The following is a 15990-nucleotide window of genomic DNA, read 5'->3' as shown; positions in this document are numbered from 1 at the left end:
TTAGGTAGATGAAGTGGCTAACATATCAGCGCATCCTCCTATCATCCTCTCAGTTTTCTCTCCATGTTCACCTGAAAATTGTGTCTACAATTACTAAGGTACTCTTGAAGAGGAACGCATCCTTCATGAGCAATTGCTCGAGCAAAGAAATGATGAGTTACTCTAATCTTGAATGGTTATATTAGTGTTACCTGTGCGAACTCTTATGACATCAGAGACAGGAACCATTATAGAACCAGTGAACATCATCAGGAGTTTGATCACCAATTAAAATAGGTAGTATTAATCAACAATAACAACAGTTTAATTCTTCATATACTGGCATGAAAATCAGATCACTCTGGACTCTTACTAACAATTTCACTCATGCATATGTGGATAGGATGCAGCATAAGCCAATTTCATAATGATGTAGTCAATGAGGTCCCGCAGTAAAAAGAGTTCAACAAATGGTAGTTATCATGAGCTGCCAGTTGATCTGATATTTAGACTTAGTCATGCAGAATTCAATCAATATTCTCATTTAGCCAAATGTCAGCACAAACATGGAGAATTTGATCCTTGTTCCCTATGCCACCAAATGTCTTCTCACTTGTCTCTAGTGATAAAACAACTTTCCCTTCATGAAAGAAAGACAAAGAGTTGCAAACAAAACTTACTCGGCTAAATTTTCATTAAACAGGTTTTGCACTTTACCCTGACAGTTCAGATCCATAAAATTCAGCATAAAAGAAATTAAAGGATTTCATTATTGGATATGGACAATAAACAGTTTGAATTCTTACCAAAAATCTTGCCAACTCCAATCTCTCCAACCTTCGCTTCCTCAACTATCTTACCTATTATGGCTTCCACCTTTAGCAGGATAATCATTTATAAATGAACATTATGTGAAATTATCAATATACTGTCAAATCATTCATATTTACACTTCATTTTATTCAAAAAATTTTTAATTTAAATTTTTACATCTTTATTTTTGGATCTTAATTTGCATTCAAGTTATGGGCTTGATGCTTGATGCGGGCTTTGAAACCCAAATTGAATTGTTTATTAAGATTTTAGTTTGGGTATGAGCCCAATGAAGTGTGAGTCTTTATTTTATTTTTTTCATTTTTATTTTATTTCGTTCTAAGGAATTTTTAAAAAATGAAAGTTTAAAGTTTAAAAAAATCTTGAGAAAAATCTAAAAAGATTTGGACCAAATTTCTTCAATGATAAAGTTATTTTTGGATTGAATCTCTTAAACGATGAAATTCCTTATCATAATACAAACTCTTTTAGAGATCTATCCCAACTAAAATTCCATGCATATAAGAAAACACAATCAACATCAAATTGAAGGGGAGGCAGCAACCATTAGCAAACAGTTGAAGCTTAACTTACTGCTGTTCTAACCTTCCTTCACACAAACCTCTCAATTTACAAATTAAACCCAATCAAAGTCCGTACCTCATTCACACTAAAAATTCCCCGTTCTTATTGGTTGAGCCTCTTGCGTCTTTATTAGTCAAGCCCTTTTACAACTACTAGCGAGATCCATCATCATTATTGACTACAATAACCACATTCTATCTTATTGCTAGAATAGAACCAGTCAAAATCGTACTGCTTTCTGACGTCGCCCACTTAAATCATACTGCTTACCAACAACCATGCACTAGGCACAAAAAACAGCAGCAAAGGCCACACACAAAGCAAGAAACAAAGAATAATAACACAGAGTAAGAAACAAAGACATATGCAAGTAGAAAGAAAAGTTTTTGGAAATGATCATTTAGAGTTCGGGATTGTGAGTTTATGGGCCTTTTCGGGATTCTAAGTAAGTGTAAGAGAGGGAAATAGTGAAAAACCCACTAACGCCAGTGGTAGGAGTGATGACAACGATGGTGGTCGACGATAGCAATATGAGCTTTTGGAAATCCGCGCGATGAGAGGGAAGAATACGGGGAGGAAAATAACAAATTTCAGCTAAATCGAACAATGCGAAGAGGCTAAAATGGCAGTGGAAGAGCCTCAACTTTAGCTTCAGATCTAGGCCATTGGAGGATGATTTTCAAAAATCCGAGCTCGGATCTGAAGCGAGGAGGCCAAAAGGAAACAATGGTGAAATTTTAGGCTTGAATAGACTCTGACCAGTGGAGGATTACGGCAACTGACGGCAGCCGAGAATTCGAAAAGAGAGAAGCTCTAGTAGGAAAAGGGAGAATAGAGAAAAAGAACAAAGGAAAATTAAGAAAAATTTGATTTTTGCTTTAGATCCATCAAAACTATGTCGTTTTAATTAAAAGAGAAGTGAACCGAACCAATATGAACTAGATTGAACCGGTGAATCACTCGAACTGATCCATCGGCTTAACTTGTTGGCAAGTTTACTTTCTCAGATTTTACTATTTTTTATTTCTAATTTTTTTTTTTGTTTATTTCATTTGATTTTTTTCCCTTTTAAATTAGAAATATTTTTAAAAGTTTAATTATTTAAAAAGAAATAAAATTAAGAATGGTTTTAAATTTAGTTTTTTTTTTCCTTTGGAATTTAATTTTGAAATAAATTCTACCAACATATTGAAAGGTATGAAATTTAGAAACAATTTTTTTTGTAAAAAAAAAAAAAAAAAAAAACCTTATCAATATATTAGAAGCTTTGAAATTTTGAAAAATAATTTTGTAAAAATTAAATAAAAAAAATTTTATCAACATAATGAAATGTTTAAAATTTAGAAAAGAATTTTTAAAAAAATAAAACTTGACTAACACATTAGAAGATTAAATGTATTGAAAAGAATTAAAAAAAAAAAGACAAAAATAAAAATTTTACCAATCGGAGAGTTTTGTAATTTTTAAAATGTCTAAAAATAAGATTTTACTAATATATTGAAAAATCTAATTAATTTTAAAAAAATTAAATAATTTTAAAAAAATAATATTTTTTGGAAAGAAAATTAATTTGCATAAAATTCTACCAATATATTTGAGGATTTTTTTGGACAAAAAATCTTACAAACATATTTGAAGATATTTTCTGAAAATAAAAATTGATTTTGAATTTTCGATTATGGAATTACTAAGAACGTTACAAATAGTAATTTTTATGTAAATTCTTTTTAAATTTTACTAACATATTGGAGAATTTAAAAAATATTTTTAACATCAAGATTCTCACAAAAATTATCATTTGTCATGAATAAAGGTTTTAGTATAAAAATTAAATGAATTCAACAATAAAGTCTTTTCAAGTATGACAAATAGTCTCATTGAATACTCTTGATATGAGAGAATGTTATGAAATTATTACCAACATATTAAAGTAATTTAAGGATAATTTTCAATAATTAATTATCTAATAAGATTTTTTAGGCTTTTGATAATACAAAATCAACTAGTAGCATTCTTTGAATAGGCGTAAGGGTGCTATAATCCTCCTTGTAGCCTAATTTTAGTATTGTAAACTAGAATATAAGTTTTTAATAAACCTAAGTTAAGCTTGGATTTCTCTTTAAAAATAAACAAATTCAATTAAGTGATCAATCACAAATAACTAAAAAAATATTAGTAACAACTTCTAAAATTATGTCTAATAATGGGTTATGGACTTATACATTATAATATTCAGGACAAATGGCTTTTTAGATTATATATGTATATGCCTGGTCCTTGCTCACCGTAATCTCCATCTTAACTTTAGCAATGAACTTGTATTTAGAAAATTCAGAGCTTACAGAATAATAAACATGAAGAAAATTTAGTTAAAAAAATGAATATCAATAAACTGAAGTTTGCTTAAAAAAGGTTAGAGAAATTGAATAAGGTAAATTAACTAAAAATCTGCTAAATTTCTTAATCTTATCGCCACCTAATAAATAATAAATTGATGAAGGGAAAAATTAAAATAAAGAAGAGATAGGTAAACCTTCAGTCCCTTGTGCATGATAAAAGTTTACCACCACGTCTCTCTATTAAACCTCCTTGAGAACTGAAGCCTGGAACATTAGAAACCATAACACCACAAATACCCATTTTCATAAAAGCCTTTTACTTTTTTCAAAATTAAAACCAAAATTCAAATCAAACACCATCAAGGGTTTACCTATCTCCTAAGTAACATAAAGGGGCTTTAGGAGAAATAAAAACAGGCTTTAAGCTTCAAGACTATGACAAGTATTATTGTTTCATAAAGAATCTGTTGTTTGGACAAAACCAAATCTCTTCAATATCAACCACTACACACTTATTAAGTCTAATTAGCTCATCTTTGGAACAATGATAATGCATATCGAAACTTGACCAGACTATTTTGGACAAATGAAAAGGAAGATCAAGTGCGAGTTATTTGAGGAATTAACCATTTTGTGATACTTTGGTTTTTATCATCTTTGAGTCCAAAATCGTCCCAATTCCAATTGAAGCATGCTCCCCCATCCTCATCTTATGCTATCATAGTAAAATTATTCCAACCTCTATCTTATGAACTATCTCTTTGCCAATATAGGCCAACTCTTCTACAAAAGCATTGCCTTGACTTGGAATAGTACCGAAAGAATTCCTCAATACCATAATGAGGTTTATGATTTAAGGTTAAACCTGAACAAGATTTAGCAAAAGTAATGCCTGAAATAACTACTAGTATACTAAAAAGCAGACCAAAGGTGCAAATTTTAAGTAGCATTTGTTACATATATTGTAAAAAGTATTAGTACTATATACTAAAAGGATAGTAATCCAAAGCAAAATCTGGTTATAATTATAATGTATACATAATTATGAAGTTCCAAAATAGAATTAGATATGCTAAATTGACAAACTTATTAAGTCCCACGCTCTCAAAATGAAAAAACAAAAAGAATAATGAAAAGCATTTGAGAATCACTTTTACTTTATAAAATTTTACATCAAGGATATAATCTACTAGCAGTGGAAACATAAAACTCAATAAAATTTAGAGGCACCTATTTCATACTTCGTTGAAGAAAAAAAAGTATTGCAAAAAAAAAAAAAAACTCATAAAGTTATGATGATGCTTGGTTAGCTATCCATCCATACTATGAGAGTTTAAGGCTCTGATATAGGAAAAAGTGAAGTGTTTCTTGAGCGTTTCAAGGTGACGTTACAGTTAGATAAATGAGAATCTCTAAACCTGGCAAGCATAGAACTAGAAATAAGAGGATAATCCTTGTAATGATAAGAAGAATAAAAAGGAGTAAGCAAGTTTGGTTTTGTTATAGAAGCCATGGTTGGTTGTTGAACAACAAAATAAATAAATAAATAAAGGAAAATGGCTTTAGGGCTCTGTACAGTAGATCCTTACAATTAATGCTACAATATTAGTTTCAGCTTTTAAGTTAACTTTTGGAGTTGAAGCCTCGAAAGCCATTATATAGGTGGGCTACATATTACATAAATGAAAAAGAAGCGCATAAAAGGAAAGTTGAACTAATATTATTAAGCTTAGTCGCCAAGGCCATCCGTTGGAAAGACATTCCTTTGATTGGATTCAAATCATCTGCTAGCCGCCATTACTACTGCATGAGTGTAAAAAGATGGCTACAAGTGAAGATAAACAATTTGTGTAGAGGATTAGCACGACTAAATACTGGGAAGCTTTGCAAAAGAATTGAGTATCGATAACAACATAGTAGTAAATGCTAGGTAACTTAATAAAAAATAAGTACTAATTAATAATTAATTATTGATAATTTAATAACAAATTAATGATAATTTAACAACAAATTAGTAATAACTTAATATTAAATTAATTTTAATTTAATATTAATTAATTGATAAATTATTTAATAGCATAAATCATAAATAACTTAATAGTAAACAAATCAATAATAATTTAGAAGTAAATAATTAATAACTTAGTGGTCAATTATTGAAATCTTAAAAATAAATCAGTATAACTTATAGTAATAATTTATCAATAATATAATAGTCAATAAGTAATAATTGATAACTTAATGATTAACTACAAATTATCAAGTATTTAATACTAAGTTAACATTTATATATCTACTACTATGCTATTTATGATTTATATTGCTAAGTAATTTATCAATTAATCATTGGTAAACTTAAAAGTAAACAATGATAATTTTGTAATAAATAATTGAAAACTTAATACTAAATCAATAATAATGTAATAGTAAATATATAATAACATAATAGTAAATCATTGATAATTATAGTAAGCAATCATCAAGGCTGCAAGGTCAAGCAATAGAGGTTCCCAAAAAAAGGTTGTCTAAGAGGTTAAACTCAAAGAAAGAAAAAGATCGAGTGACAGGTAAGAAGTCACTCTTTGAGGCACAACACCATTCTTTAAGCCCCATTAACCTTACTCATAACCAACCATTTAGGTAGAAAAAGGATCCGAATCGAACCTATCACTATTTAAGATATTGATAGGGCAAATATCCATTCAATTCAATACTAGGCATAATGAGTATAAAGATCTCAAAAATTCTCTTTTCATCTTATGAATCTTAAGGTGTATGAAGTTTCATGCTTATTTTTTAATCAGGATGATAGAGACTCCATTAACTTAGGTTGATCTAGGCTAGAGGCAAACCTATGTCAAGAAAAACATTCTCTTATTTAAAGCACTTTGAATGTAGGTCACCATGGCCTAACCATTTTTTTTTTTTATGTTATCATCTTCTTGCCTTTTCTCATTCTTATTTAAAACCTAAAATGTTATCCAACAAACTCCAACAAGTATAATTTTCATTCTTTCTTTTCTTCTTTTTATGACCTTTTTTGTTCATTTCTTTTGCTTATTCTTTTTCTCTAATGGGTAACACCCATCTTCAAACACCAAACACAATAATCTAATCCTCTTCTACACTCATAGTCCCTTAATCCTTGCAATTCTCATTGTGTTTTTCATCTTTATTAAGTTTTAAGCTTTTCAATGTACTATATTTCATTGACATACATATTACCTTTCTCGATATTCATTAATGGATTTTATCTTTTTAAATTGTGAGTTTTAGGTCTTGATCATGATTTAGCCTTCAACCATCCAATATAAGGAATTCATATTTATTTTGTAGGATAGCTCTTACAAAGGTTCAACATCTACTCCCCCTTTTCAAATTAAAACAAGTGGAGCTTATTTTTTATGAGCTTTCTTTCTTCGACAATCATTCTTATAAAAATCCATTGGGTCTCGACTTTTGCAAATTTCTTCAAGTTGGCTTTTCTAATTAATTTTTTGTGTGCCAACTTGAAGGAGTATATTGGGAAGTATTCCTAAGAATTCTCTGAAAACAATTATAATATAATTCTAATAATTATTGATTCAGAAAATGTTAATGTTATAAATGATTCTTAAACTATAATGAAATGTTCAATATGATATTCAAATTTTAGTATTTGAATTATAAATTTGTTAATTAATGTAATACTTAACCTTAATATGGCCAACTTCAGATAATGATATGTAACACACAAATAACCTTTCAAATATTATATTAATTAACAAATTTATAGTTTAGATACTAAATTAAAAAATTTTAAAATTTAGGTTATATATTAAATATTTCACTATAACTCATGGATTATTTATAATATTATCTCATTTAAAAAATATATTTAGAATAAATTATAATAAATTATAATCTTTAATAATTCTCTCATTATTATTTTTCATATATTATCTATAGTACCTATATAAATAAGGATTCTATGTATTCTTTCGTATAAATTAGAATATTAATAATGTAACTCTTTGGATTCTTCTCTCATGAATGTGGATCCCACGATCAAACCGCATATTTCTTGTTGTTCTTGTGCTCTTAACCTTTTCTCGTTCTTATTTAAAACTTAGCATCGGGTTTCAAACCCAATAACTAATAGGTCCAACGAGAGATGACATGGTCCAATCAAAATAAGGAGGCACAAGGATGGGGTACCTCTGAGTAGCAGAGGATTAGCATCCCCTCCAAAGAATAACAGTGAAGTTCACTCTCTCATTCCTTTTGACCCCCGTGGTTGTCTGCACCTAATCTACCTCACCTTTCAAGCAGCCTATATACTTGTATCCTTCCACTACTCCTTCTACGCCAATGCATTGCATCAACAAGCAATTCAAAAGCTAGCAGTGCCTTCTTTTGTTAATCAAACCATCAATTTTCTCTTCCTCAAACACGATGAAAAAAAAAAAAAAACTTTGCAATACGGTGCCTTTTCCTTTCTATCTTTCGGTCTTCTCAAACACACATGTAATTTGGTGTCTCTCTTGAAGCTTGAATTCATATCTTTAACTCATAGTCTGATCCGTCACCTTTGATTTTCTCTTCTGATCTTTTCCTGGAGAAAAAGTTCTATAACATGAACATTATCTATCTTCGCTAAAGATTTTATCTATAGTTTCGAACTCCCAAGTCATGTAATTTTCTTGATCGTATGTGCGTTTGACTCTCATTTCTTTCCAACGAGAATCTCCTTGCTGGATCATTTAACAGCCCGATCTTTCCGATAGCATTTATTCCTGATCATTGTCAAGAGTGTTTCAGTCTTTTTCTTTCCCTTAGAAGATTATTCAAATTAAGAGGGAATTAAAACCAACTGTTCAGAGTTTCAGATAGACAAAACTAACCATGGAGGAGACATAGGCGCCTTTCCGAGGAATCAAAAATGACCTCAGATGGAGATTGATGTGTTACAAGGAAGATTGGACTGGTGGCTTTAAAGCAGGCTTCAGGTGCATGCTATAATATGCTTTCGGCCTTTGCTGATCTTAAAAGAATTCCTCATAGTCTCATTATCTTTTCTTCGATGTTCAATACTTGCAAAATTATTATGATTACATTTTTAGGCTTCCCCTATTGGTTATTCCTGACGACCCAACTGTGGTCTGTACAGGATTCTGGCACCCAGCATTTACATTTTCTTGGCTTCTGCGATTCTTGTCATTTCATTTGGTGAACAACTTGGGAGAAATACTGGTATTTGAACACTCTTTTTCTTTGGCCTGAAAGTAGTTACTACCGTGATCAAATCATAAAACTTTTCTTATCATCTTAATTTACGTGAAGAACAAAGTGAGAAACAGAAAAGATTGTAGCATATATCTGATCAATTTTGTTACATGTGAAATCTCTCCACCTTGCAACTATAGATGGAGTTCTCACAGCAGTTCAAACCTTAGCATCCACGGCATTTTATGGGATCATACACTCAATAATCGGAGGTCAACCTTTGCTGATATTAGGAGTCGCCGAGCCAACTGTCATTGTGTGTGCATTTATGTTCAACTTTGCTAAAGACATACCGGATTTTGGCCGGGACCTGTTTCTACCATGGACTAGATGGTGAGCTGTTACCTCTCTGCTTTTCTTTAAAGAATAATTAGCCATACCATGTTAATGTTTTTGTCATGTATTTATTTAATTAGATAGATAATAATATATTGGCTGCTATATTTGACAAAAGTTGCCTGGTTTTTTAATTTTGTAGGGTATGTGTGAGGACTGCAGGCTTGCTGTTCTTACTGTCTATCTTGGGAACCTGTTCCATAATCAACAGGTTTAACCGTGTGGCAGGAGAACTGTTTGGTCTGCTTATAGCTATCCTATTTATACAGCAAGCTATCTAAGTAAGAACATTTATGATCTCTGATATTTTTTTTCTACTATTAATCACATCTATTAAGTTGCTATTACTGAAATTTGTGTAACACGGTCAATGTTACCGGACTGTGAAAGATTTATCTTGACTTTTTTTATATCTTTACTCAAATATAGCAGCAAGCAGCTACTTATAATAAATCTTGTGTACAGGGCCTTGTGGAAGAGTTCCGCATTCCACAACATGAAAATCCAAAATTGACAATTTATACCTTCATGGAGATTTGCCATTGGCATGTTTGCTTTTCTTCTGTCATTTGGCCTTCTTTTCACCGGATTAAGAAGCCGGGAAGTGAGGTCATGGCTCTTTGGGACAGGTAAGGTGATGTTCCTTGGTAACCTTTTGGAGATATGGCATCATTTGCTTTGAGAACTCAAAGGAAGCTTTTTGATAGGTTGGATTGGAAGCCTTGTGGCAGACTATGGTGTGCCACTTATGGTACTGGTGTGGATAGCTGTGTCTTACATACCTGCCGGAAGTGTTCCAAAAGGAATCCCACGTCGTTTCTTCAGCCCAAATCCCTGGTCCCCTGGTGCTTATGAAAATTGGACAGTTCCCAGTGCATGTATAACTAAGTACAGTTGTCAATAATTCGTAAATATAATGTCTCCTTACAGGACTAATGAACTGACACGAGGAACTTGAAAAAATAAATGACGGAAAATGCTCTATGTTCCGGTTGTCTACATTATTGGAGCCTTCATTCCAGCCATAATGATTGCAGTGCTCTAATACTTTGACCACAGTGTAGCATCTCAACTTGCTCAGCGGAAAGAGTTTAATTTGAGAAAGCCATCTTCTTATCATTATGACTTAGTCCTCATATGATTCTTGATATGCAAGTTTCCTCCTAGTCTCTAATCCTTAATCCAAAAATTTTCTTTTCAACACTTCTTTAATTTGTTTAGCATCCTTAACATTAATTTGACTATTGCTTGATGGCAGACATTGTTATGTGATCTTATTGGCATCCCTCCAGCAAATGAGGTCATTCCACAATCTCCAATGCACACAAAGAGCTTGGCTACTCTAAAGCACCAGGTACTTCTTAAAAGTCCTCCGATTAGTCCAAATTGGCGATTTTGTTTTTGAAAGAAAAATCCTTTTTTTTGGTCTTTCTTTTATGGTTAAAATGTTTTGCTGATACTGATTTTTGGTTTATCATGCAGCTACTTCGTAACCGACTGGTTGCAGCTGCACGCAAAAGTATAAGAAAGAATGCTAGCTTGGGACAATTGTTTGTAAATATGCAAGAGCCTATCAACAAATTCTGACTCCTTTAGTTTACTCGGAGCCTTCAGCTCGAGTAAGATTGTGTTTGATTTCCCAGGCTGCTTCTTGTTGAAACTCATTAAATACTATCATACTAAAAGAAATTTAGGGAGACATAGCATTGCATATAAAAATCCATAAAGGACTTAAAAATGTTGACTAGCGTGCTTGGATGACTAATAGGAGACTTCACCATTAAGTTCTGTGAGCTACAAGAACTCTCATTATTGCTGGCATAATCAAGCATGCTTTGCTATGATTAACTAATGAATTCACTGTAATTTTAAAATCTTGAGATCAGTAATTGTTTTCGTTAAAGGTCTAAACCCTTAAGTTAAAAACAAAGAAAAGAGTTGATTGTCACTATCCCGTACTAATTAATTAATTACTTAAAATTTCTTAAGCAGGGATTGAATGAACTAAAAGAATCGACTGTTCAAGCTGCTAAATGTACAGGCAACATTGTTGCCCCTATTGATGAGACTTTACTTGATATGGAGAAAGAGATTGATGATCTATTGCCTGTTGAAGTAAAAGAACAGCGTGTCAGTAACTTGCTTCAGGCCACCATGGTAGGAGGATGTGTTGCAGCAATGCCCATCCTGAAAATCATCCCAACTTCAGTCCTCTGGGGCTATTTCGCCTTCATGGCTATTGAAAGCTTACAGGGTAACCAATTTTGACAAAGGATCTTATTGCTCTTCATAGCACGAAGCAGAAGATATAAGTAAGATGTTCAAAACACATTTATATTTTAGTTAAAGTTTCCGCTGCTCATCTTGTAACACAAAGAAAGCTTTCTCTTTCCTGCAGAGTACTTAAGCAGCAACATGCAACCTTGTGCAGAGTGGAGACTGTTCCATTCAAGACAATCGCAATATTCACCAATTTTCAAACTACTTATCTTCTTGTATTATAGCCGGCGTTATGTTTCCATTGATGATCATGCTTTTAGTTCCAGTAAGACAATACATTCTGCCCAAGTCTTTCAAAGGGGCACATCTTTATGACTTGGCTGCCGCAGAGTATGAAGAGGCACCTGCCTTGCCATTTAATCTTGCCACAGTAAGATCTCTTGTCCAACAATCAAAACTCTCCACTTTCAGGTGATCATTAATCATATAAAATTTTCCCTTACATCTTCGATTTTTTTCTAATACAGGAGACAGCTCGGACATGGAGCATCCTATGTGCAGGGGAAGGTGAGATATTAGATGAAATTATTACCAGAAGCCGTGGTGAATTCAGGCATACATGCAGTCCAAAAATCACAAGCTCCAATGCTAGGCAAGCAAATTACCCGAGAAGCCATCAAAGCCCGCGCCTGTCATGTAGTCCACGTCTCAGTGAACTAAAAGGAGAGAGAAGTCCTCGAGCAAATGGGATGGGGCCAAACAGTCCAAGGACTGGGGAACCAGAACCATCTAATCTGGGGAAGAGTCCTCTTAACCCAGGATCGAGTTAGGGGAAATATTGTTGAATATTTTGATAAATCCGTTCGTAATGAGTTTTTAAATGGTTTGGTCATTTCCCAGTCTTTATTTTGCGTGTGCTAGTTGGCTTGGCTCATCCCTATTGTAAAATTTTCCCTATTTCTTCTCTTCTTCTTAAAGCCCATCTTCATTTATAACAACATATTTTATTTGCATTTCTTGCCAGAAATTTATATAGATAATAGTTAGTATATTTTTTGCTTGAAAATGTTAGCCTCTCTCCGCACTCTGACATACAGAAACAAAGGGTTCTCAATCTCAAGTCTCAACCACACCAAGAATTATGGAATTTGAAGATAAGAAAATAAATTACTTATAGAGCTAATTAAATTTATTGAGGATCAGGTAAAACTACCTATAATCACCATTCAATCTGATCAAGCATATTAAATATTAGCCGATACAAGATGTTAACACGCCAATCAGATTTGTTCATTAATTACCTCTGCTTGAGGGAATCACCAAATTTACAGTAGAGAGGCCTGCAACAAAATGTGTCTGGTCAAACTATAAATCTGTGATGCAGTTTATTGATGTCATCCTCGTTAATACCATGAATTTGTGCCAGTTTTCATACCTTTTTAAGTGCATTTTGGCACAAGCTCACCACCTGAAAAATGGCTTGTAGTATCTTTGTTGCCTTGTTTGTAAAGCTTCTTCCAGAGAGTGCGTTCTAACTAAGAACTGTCTTGTCATTTCCTCTAAAATAAAAACAACAGAAGGGTCATCCTTCCAATACAATTACGAAAGCATGAAAAACAAATCAAGGGGAATTTTGAAGCTCCAGCTTGAGATGAAAAAGGGGGCTTTTGGAACAGTTTTGAAGAAAAAAGAAATGGTCAGTATCTTTTTCCTAGCAAGCATTCAACTAAGTTGCAGATATGATGTCCTACATTCTCAATTACAGCAAGGAAATGTGGATCGATAGAGTGTTGTTGTTTTCATAGCATTGACTTTGATGGGGTTAATGCTTCGTGTCTTTCATTATTACATATATGTTGCTTTCTAATGATTTTATTATCTTTGTCTTCGGGTATAATTCATCCAATAGTTCCAAAAGAAATTTTACTTAACCAATACCAACATTTTGATCCTTTCCAAAAAGGAAATATTGCTTGACATCGTCAATGTGAAGAAAACCAGAATTTGATGATCTGGGTGAAGATTGGACAGGACGCAGCACTTGACCATATAACCACGAGCGGCCAATGCCACGTGGTCAGCATTCGGCAACTTAAAAAGTTATAGCTAAAGAACACAGGTATGCATCTGGCTGTCCAAATCACTCTTTTCTTCAAGAGCATTCATATGAACCACACGAATTCAGTCGTGAATTATGTTATGACTGACTAGTGAAAACCTCTTCCTTTCTGGGTAGGGAAGGGGTAGATGGAGGAGGGCTGGCAAAAAACATTTTGAGATCGGTATCCTAATACTATCAAACACCTCATGTCAGATAAGAAAAGGAAATGGCATATCCCATTGGAAAAATCTATTCATAATAAGATGAAGAGTTTAACACAGCCAGTGTTTGATTTAAATCAGTCAGATTATACATCATGAAAGAAAGTAGAGAATTCCTATCTGCAAATTAAAAAGACTCCAAGAAAAGAGTGAGTTGTTTTGAGTAAACAATTCTGGCCTCTACTTTATTAGCATTAAACAAACGAGATGAAAGGATAAAAAGGCTCCTAGTTTAAGTGCGTGCACTCAGGCAGTCCTCAAAAAGCAGAGAGACAATCTCCAATGAAATGAAAACTACGACAGGAACTCCTGCATATATATTCACTACTAGAAAATGGGCAAATGGTGGCACTTATTTAGCGGCATTTCATAATAAACGCCAATAAATTTGATGTTTTTGATATGGTGGCAGCGTTTTTAATCCAAACACCACTATAATTTTCAAATAGCGGCATTTGTCCAAAAAATTTCTTTGTTCGGTCTCTTTCTTCGTCGGTGAGTTTGCCTTTCAATTTCCTTCTTCGGTGGTGGCTATTCAGTTGGGTTTCCTTCTCCACTGGTAGCTCTTCGATTGGTTTCTTTCTCCGTTCGATCTCCTTCTTTGCCAATGGGTTCAAGCTCGATTTCCTCTGTTTCTCTGCTAGTTTCCTTCTCCGGTAAGGCCTCTCTTTCTCCTTCTTCAGTTTTAGGGTTCAGTCCCCACCTACACTCACTGCTAATCTACTCGGTGGCATTGCGATGGTGCCAACTACCATGTTCCTTAATCCACAGAGACTGAGTTACAGAAATTTCTGTGTTTTCTTTGGTGTGATAACACCACACCTAATCAGTTATGGAACTGCCCATTTGATGCTAGAAATAAACCAAAAATGAACCCATATCACTTGATTAATCAATTTGATAATGGGTAAACTACATGGCTAGCTTAAGGCTAGATATGCTGATCATAGCCAGAGGCTAAAGTAGGGTTGTCAAAGCTACACGCATGCTTTTTAGGATTTAGCTAATTTTAATTAGCTATATAATTAGGTAGTGTTAATTAGATGATTAATAACTCATATGCAAACTAGCTATTGCTAGAAGTTGATGCTTTCATTTCTGCTTCACAAAAAAGGTGAACTTTTCAAAACCCATTTTTGTTTTCTTTAAAGTTTTAAATTGTTTTTAAGCTTCTAAGTAAAACCTAGATTGTTAAAGTTCTTAAAACATTCAAAAGCTAACATTTTTGTTATTGGATTTGAGTAAATTTTGGTATTTTGATTGTTCTTTTTTTTTTTTATCATGAATTGTGAGTTGTGACACCTTCAGTTGTTTTGTTGAGAATTCTTGAAAATTTGTAGATTTTGATGTTTTACCATTAGTCTTTTTTATTCTGTTGAATGTTGCTCACTTTGTTGGTTTATAATTGGATGTCTTGTGGAAATGCTATAATTGTGTTGTAATTCAACATATTTACAATATCTTTTGCTACAATTCTAGACTCAAACCAGAATAAAAAGAAAAGAGCATTAACTAATGTTCAAAAGAAATAATTTTTTCGGCATATCAGGAACCACTATCCTGTTCTGGTATTATTGACAGCTGTCTTGTTGCTTCTCTAGTTCATGGTCATACATATTCCTTCACCATGAAAAACAATAATTCATTAGTACTGTAAATTAAATGTTCTTTAAATCATATAGCAACTTTTTGCTATTCCCCTGCATAAAGAACATGATTCAAATTCCCTTTTCACCAAATAAAAAAGTGAAAGCAATTTTATTACTAATTTAAAAGTCATTGGTTTTTTATTTATAAAATCAGGAGATTAATTTTCTTATACTTCTTTTTCTTATTTTTTTAAATATAAGTGTTAAATTTTAGATGATTGTAAGACAGTGAAGGTAAGAAGTTGAGCCCTATTGGTTATTACTTCAAAGTTGACAATCTAGTCTTATTGGTTCTTACTTCAAAGTTGAGCCTGATGATTTTAACTTTTTTTCCATTGCATTTGTAACAATAGCATTGCCCTTGAGTTTTAATGGAATTGTGGAACAACAGCATAGGATAGCAACAGCACATGATTACCAGTAGCATTGCTAGTCTTTATCCTAACCACAATCATCCATTTTGGTTGTTGAAGTGCATTAAC

At 32.7% G+C, this 15990-nt stretch overlaps 1 protein-coding gene and 1 pseudogene across 2 annotated transcripts; one reads left to right on the top strand and one right to left on the bottom strand.

Annotated features, from left to right (window-relative positions):
* Positions 1–4023, bottom strand: LOC111283311 (nitrogen regulatory protein P-II homolog). The gene is made up of 5 exons (XM_089757829.1): positions 3942–4023; positions 3648–3715; positions 787–855; positions 192–228; positions 1–71 (listed from the first exon to the last, which is right to left on the bottom strand). Exons 1-5 carry the CDS (start codon positions 4021–4023, stop codon positions 1–3), a joined length of 327 nt encoding a protein of 108 aa, XP_089613955.1.
* Positions 4024–8600: 4577 nt separating this feature from the next.
* On the top strand, positions 8601–12548 carry LOC111283516 (boron transporter 1-like; annotated as a pseudogene). The gene is made up of 13 exons (XR_016336500.1): positions 8601–8704; positions 8866–8948; positions 9122–9314; positions 9460–9598; positions 9783–9946; positions 10025–10189; positions 10268–10466; positions 10578–10671; positions 10800–10885; positions 11199–11202; positions 11310–11629; positions 11716–11967; positions 12065–12548. The product of XR_016336500.1 is annotated as a boron transporter 1-like (transcript).
* Positions 12549–15990: the final 3442 nt, after the last annotated feature.

The sequence above is a fragment of the Durio zibethinus genome, chromosome 3, assembly GCF_047325235.1.
Source record: "Durio zibethinus cultivar Kanyao isolate XHJ-2024 chromosome 3, ASM4732523v1, whole genome shotgun sequence".
Taxonomy (NCBI): domain Eukaryota; kingdom Viridiplantae; phylum Streptophyta; class Magnoliopsida; order Malvales; family Malvaceae; genus Durio; species Durio zibethinus.
The sequence above is the reverse complement of the archived record's forward strand: the minus strand, read 5'-3'. Positions and strand labels throughout refer to the sequence as shown.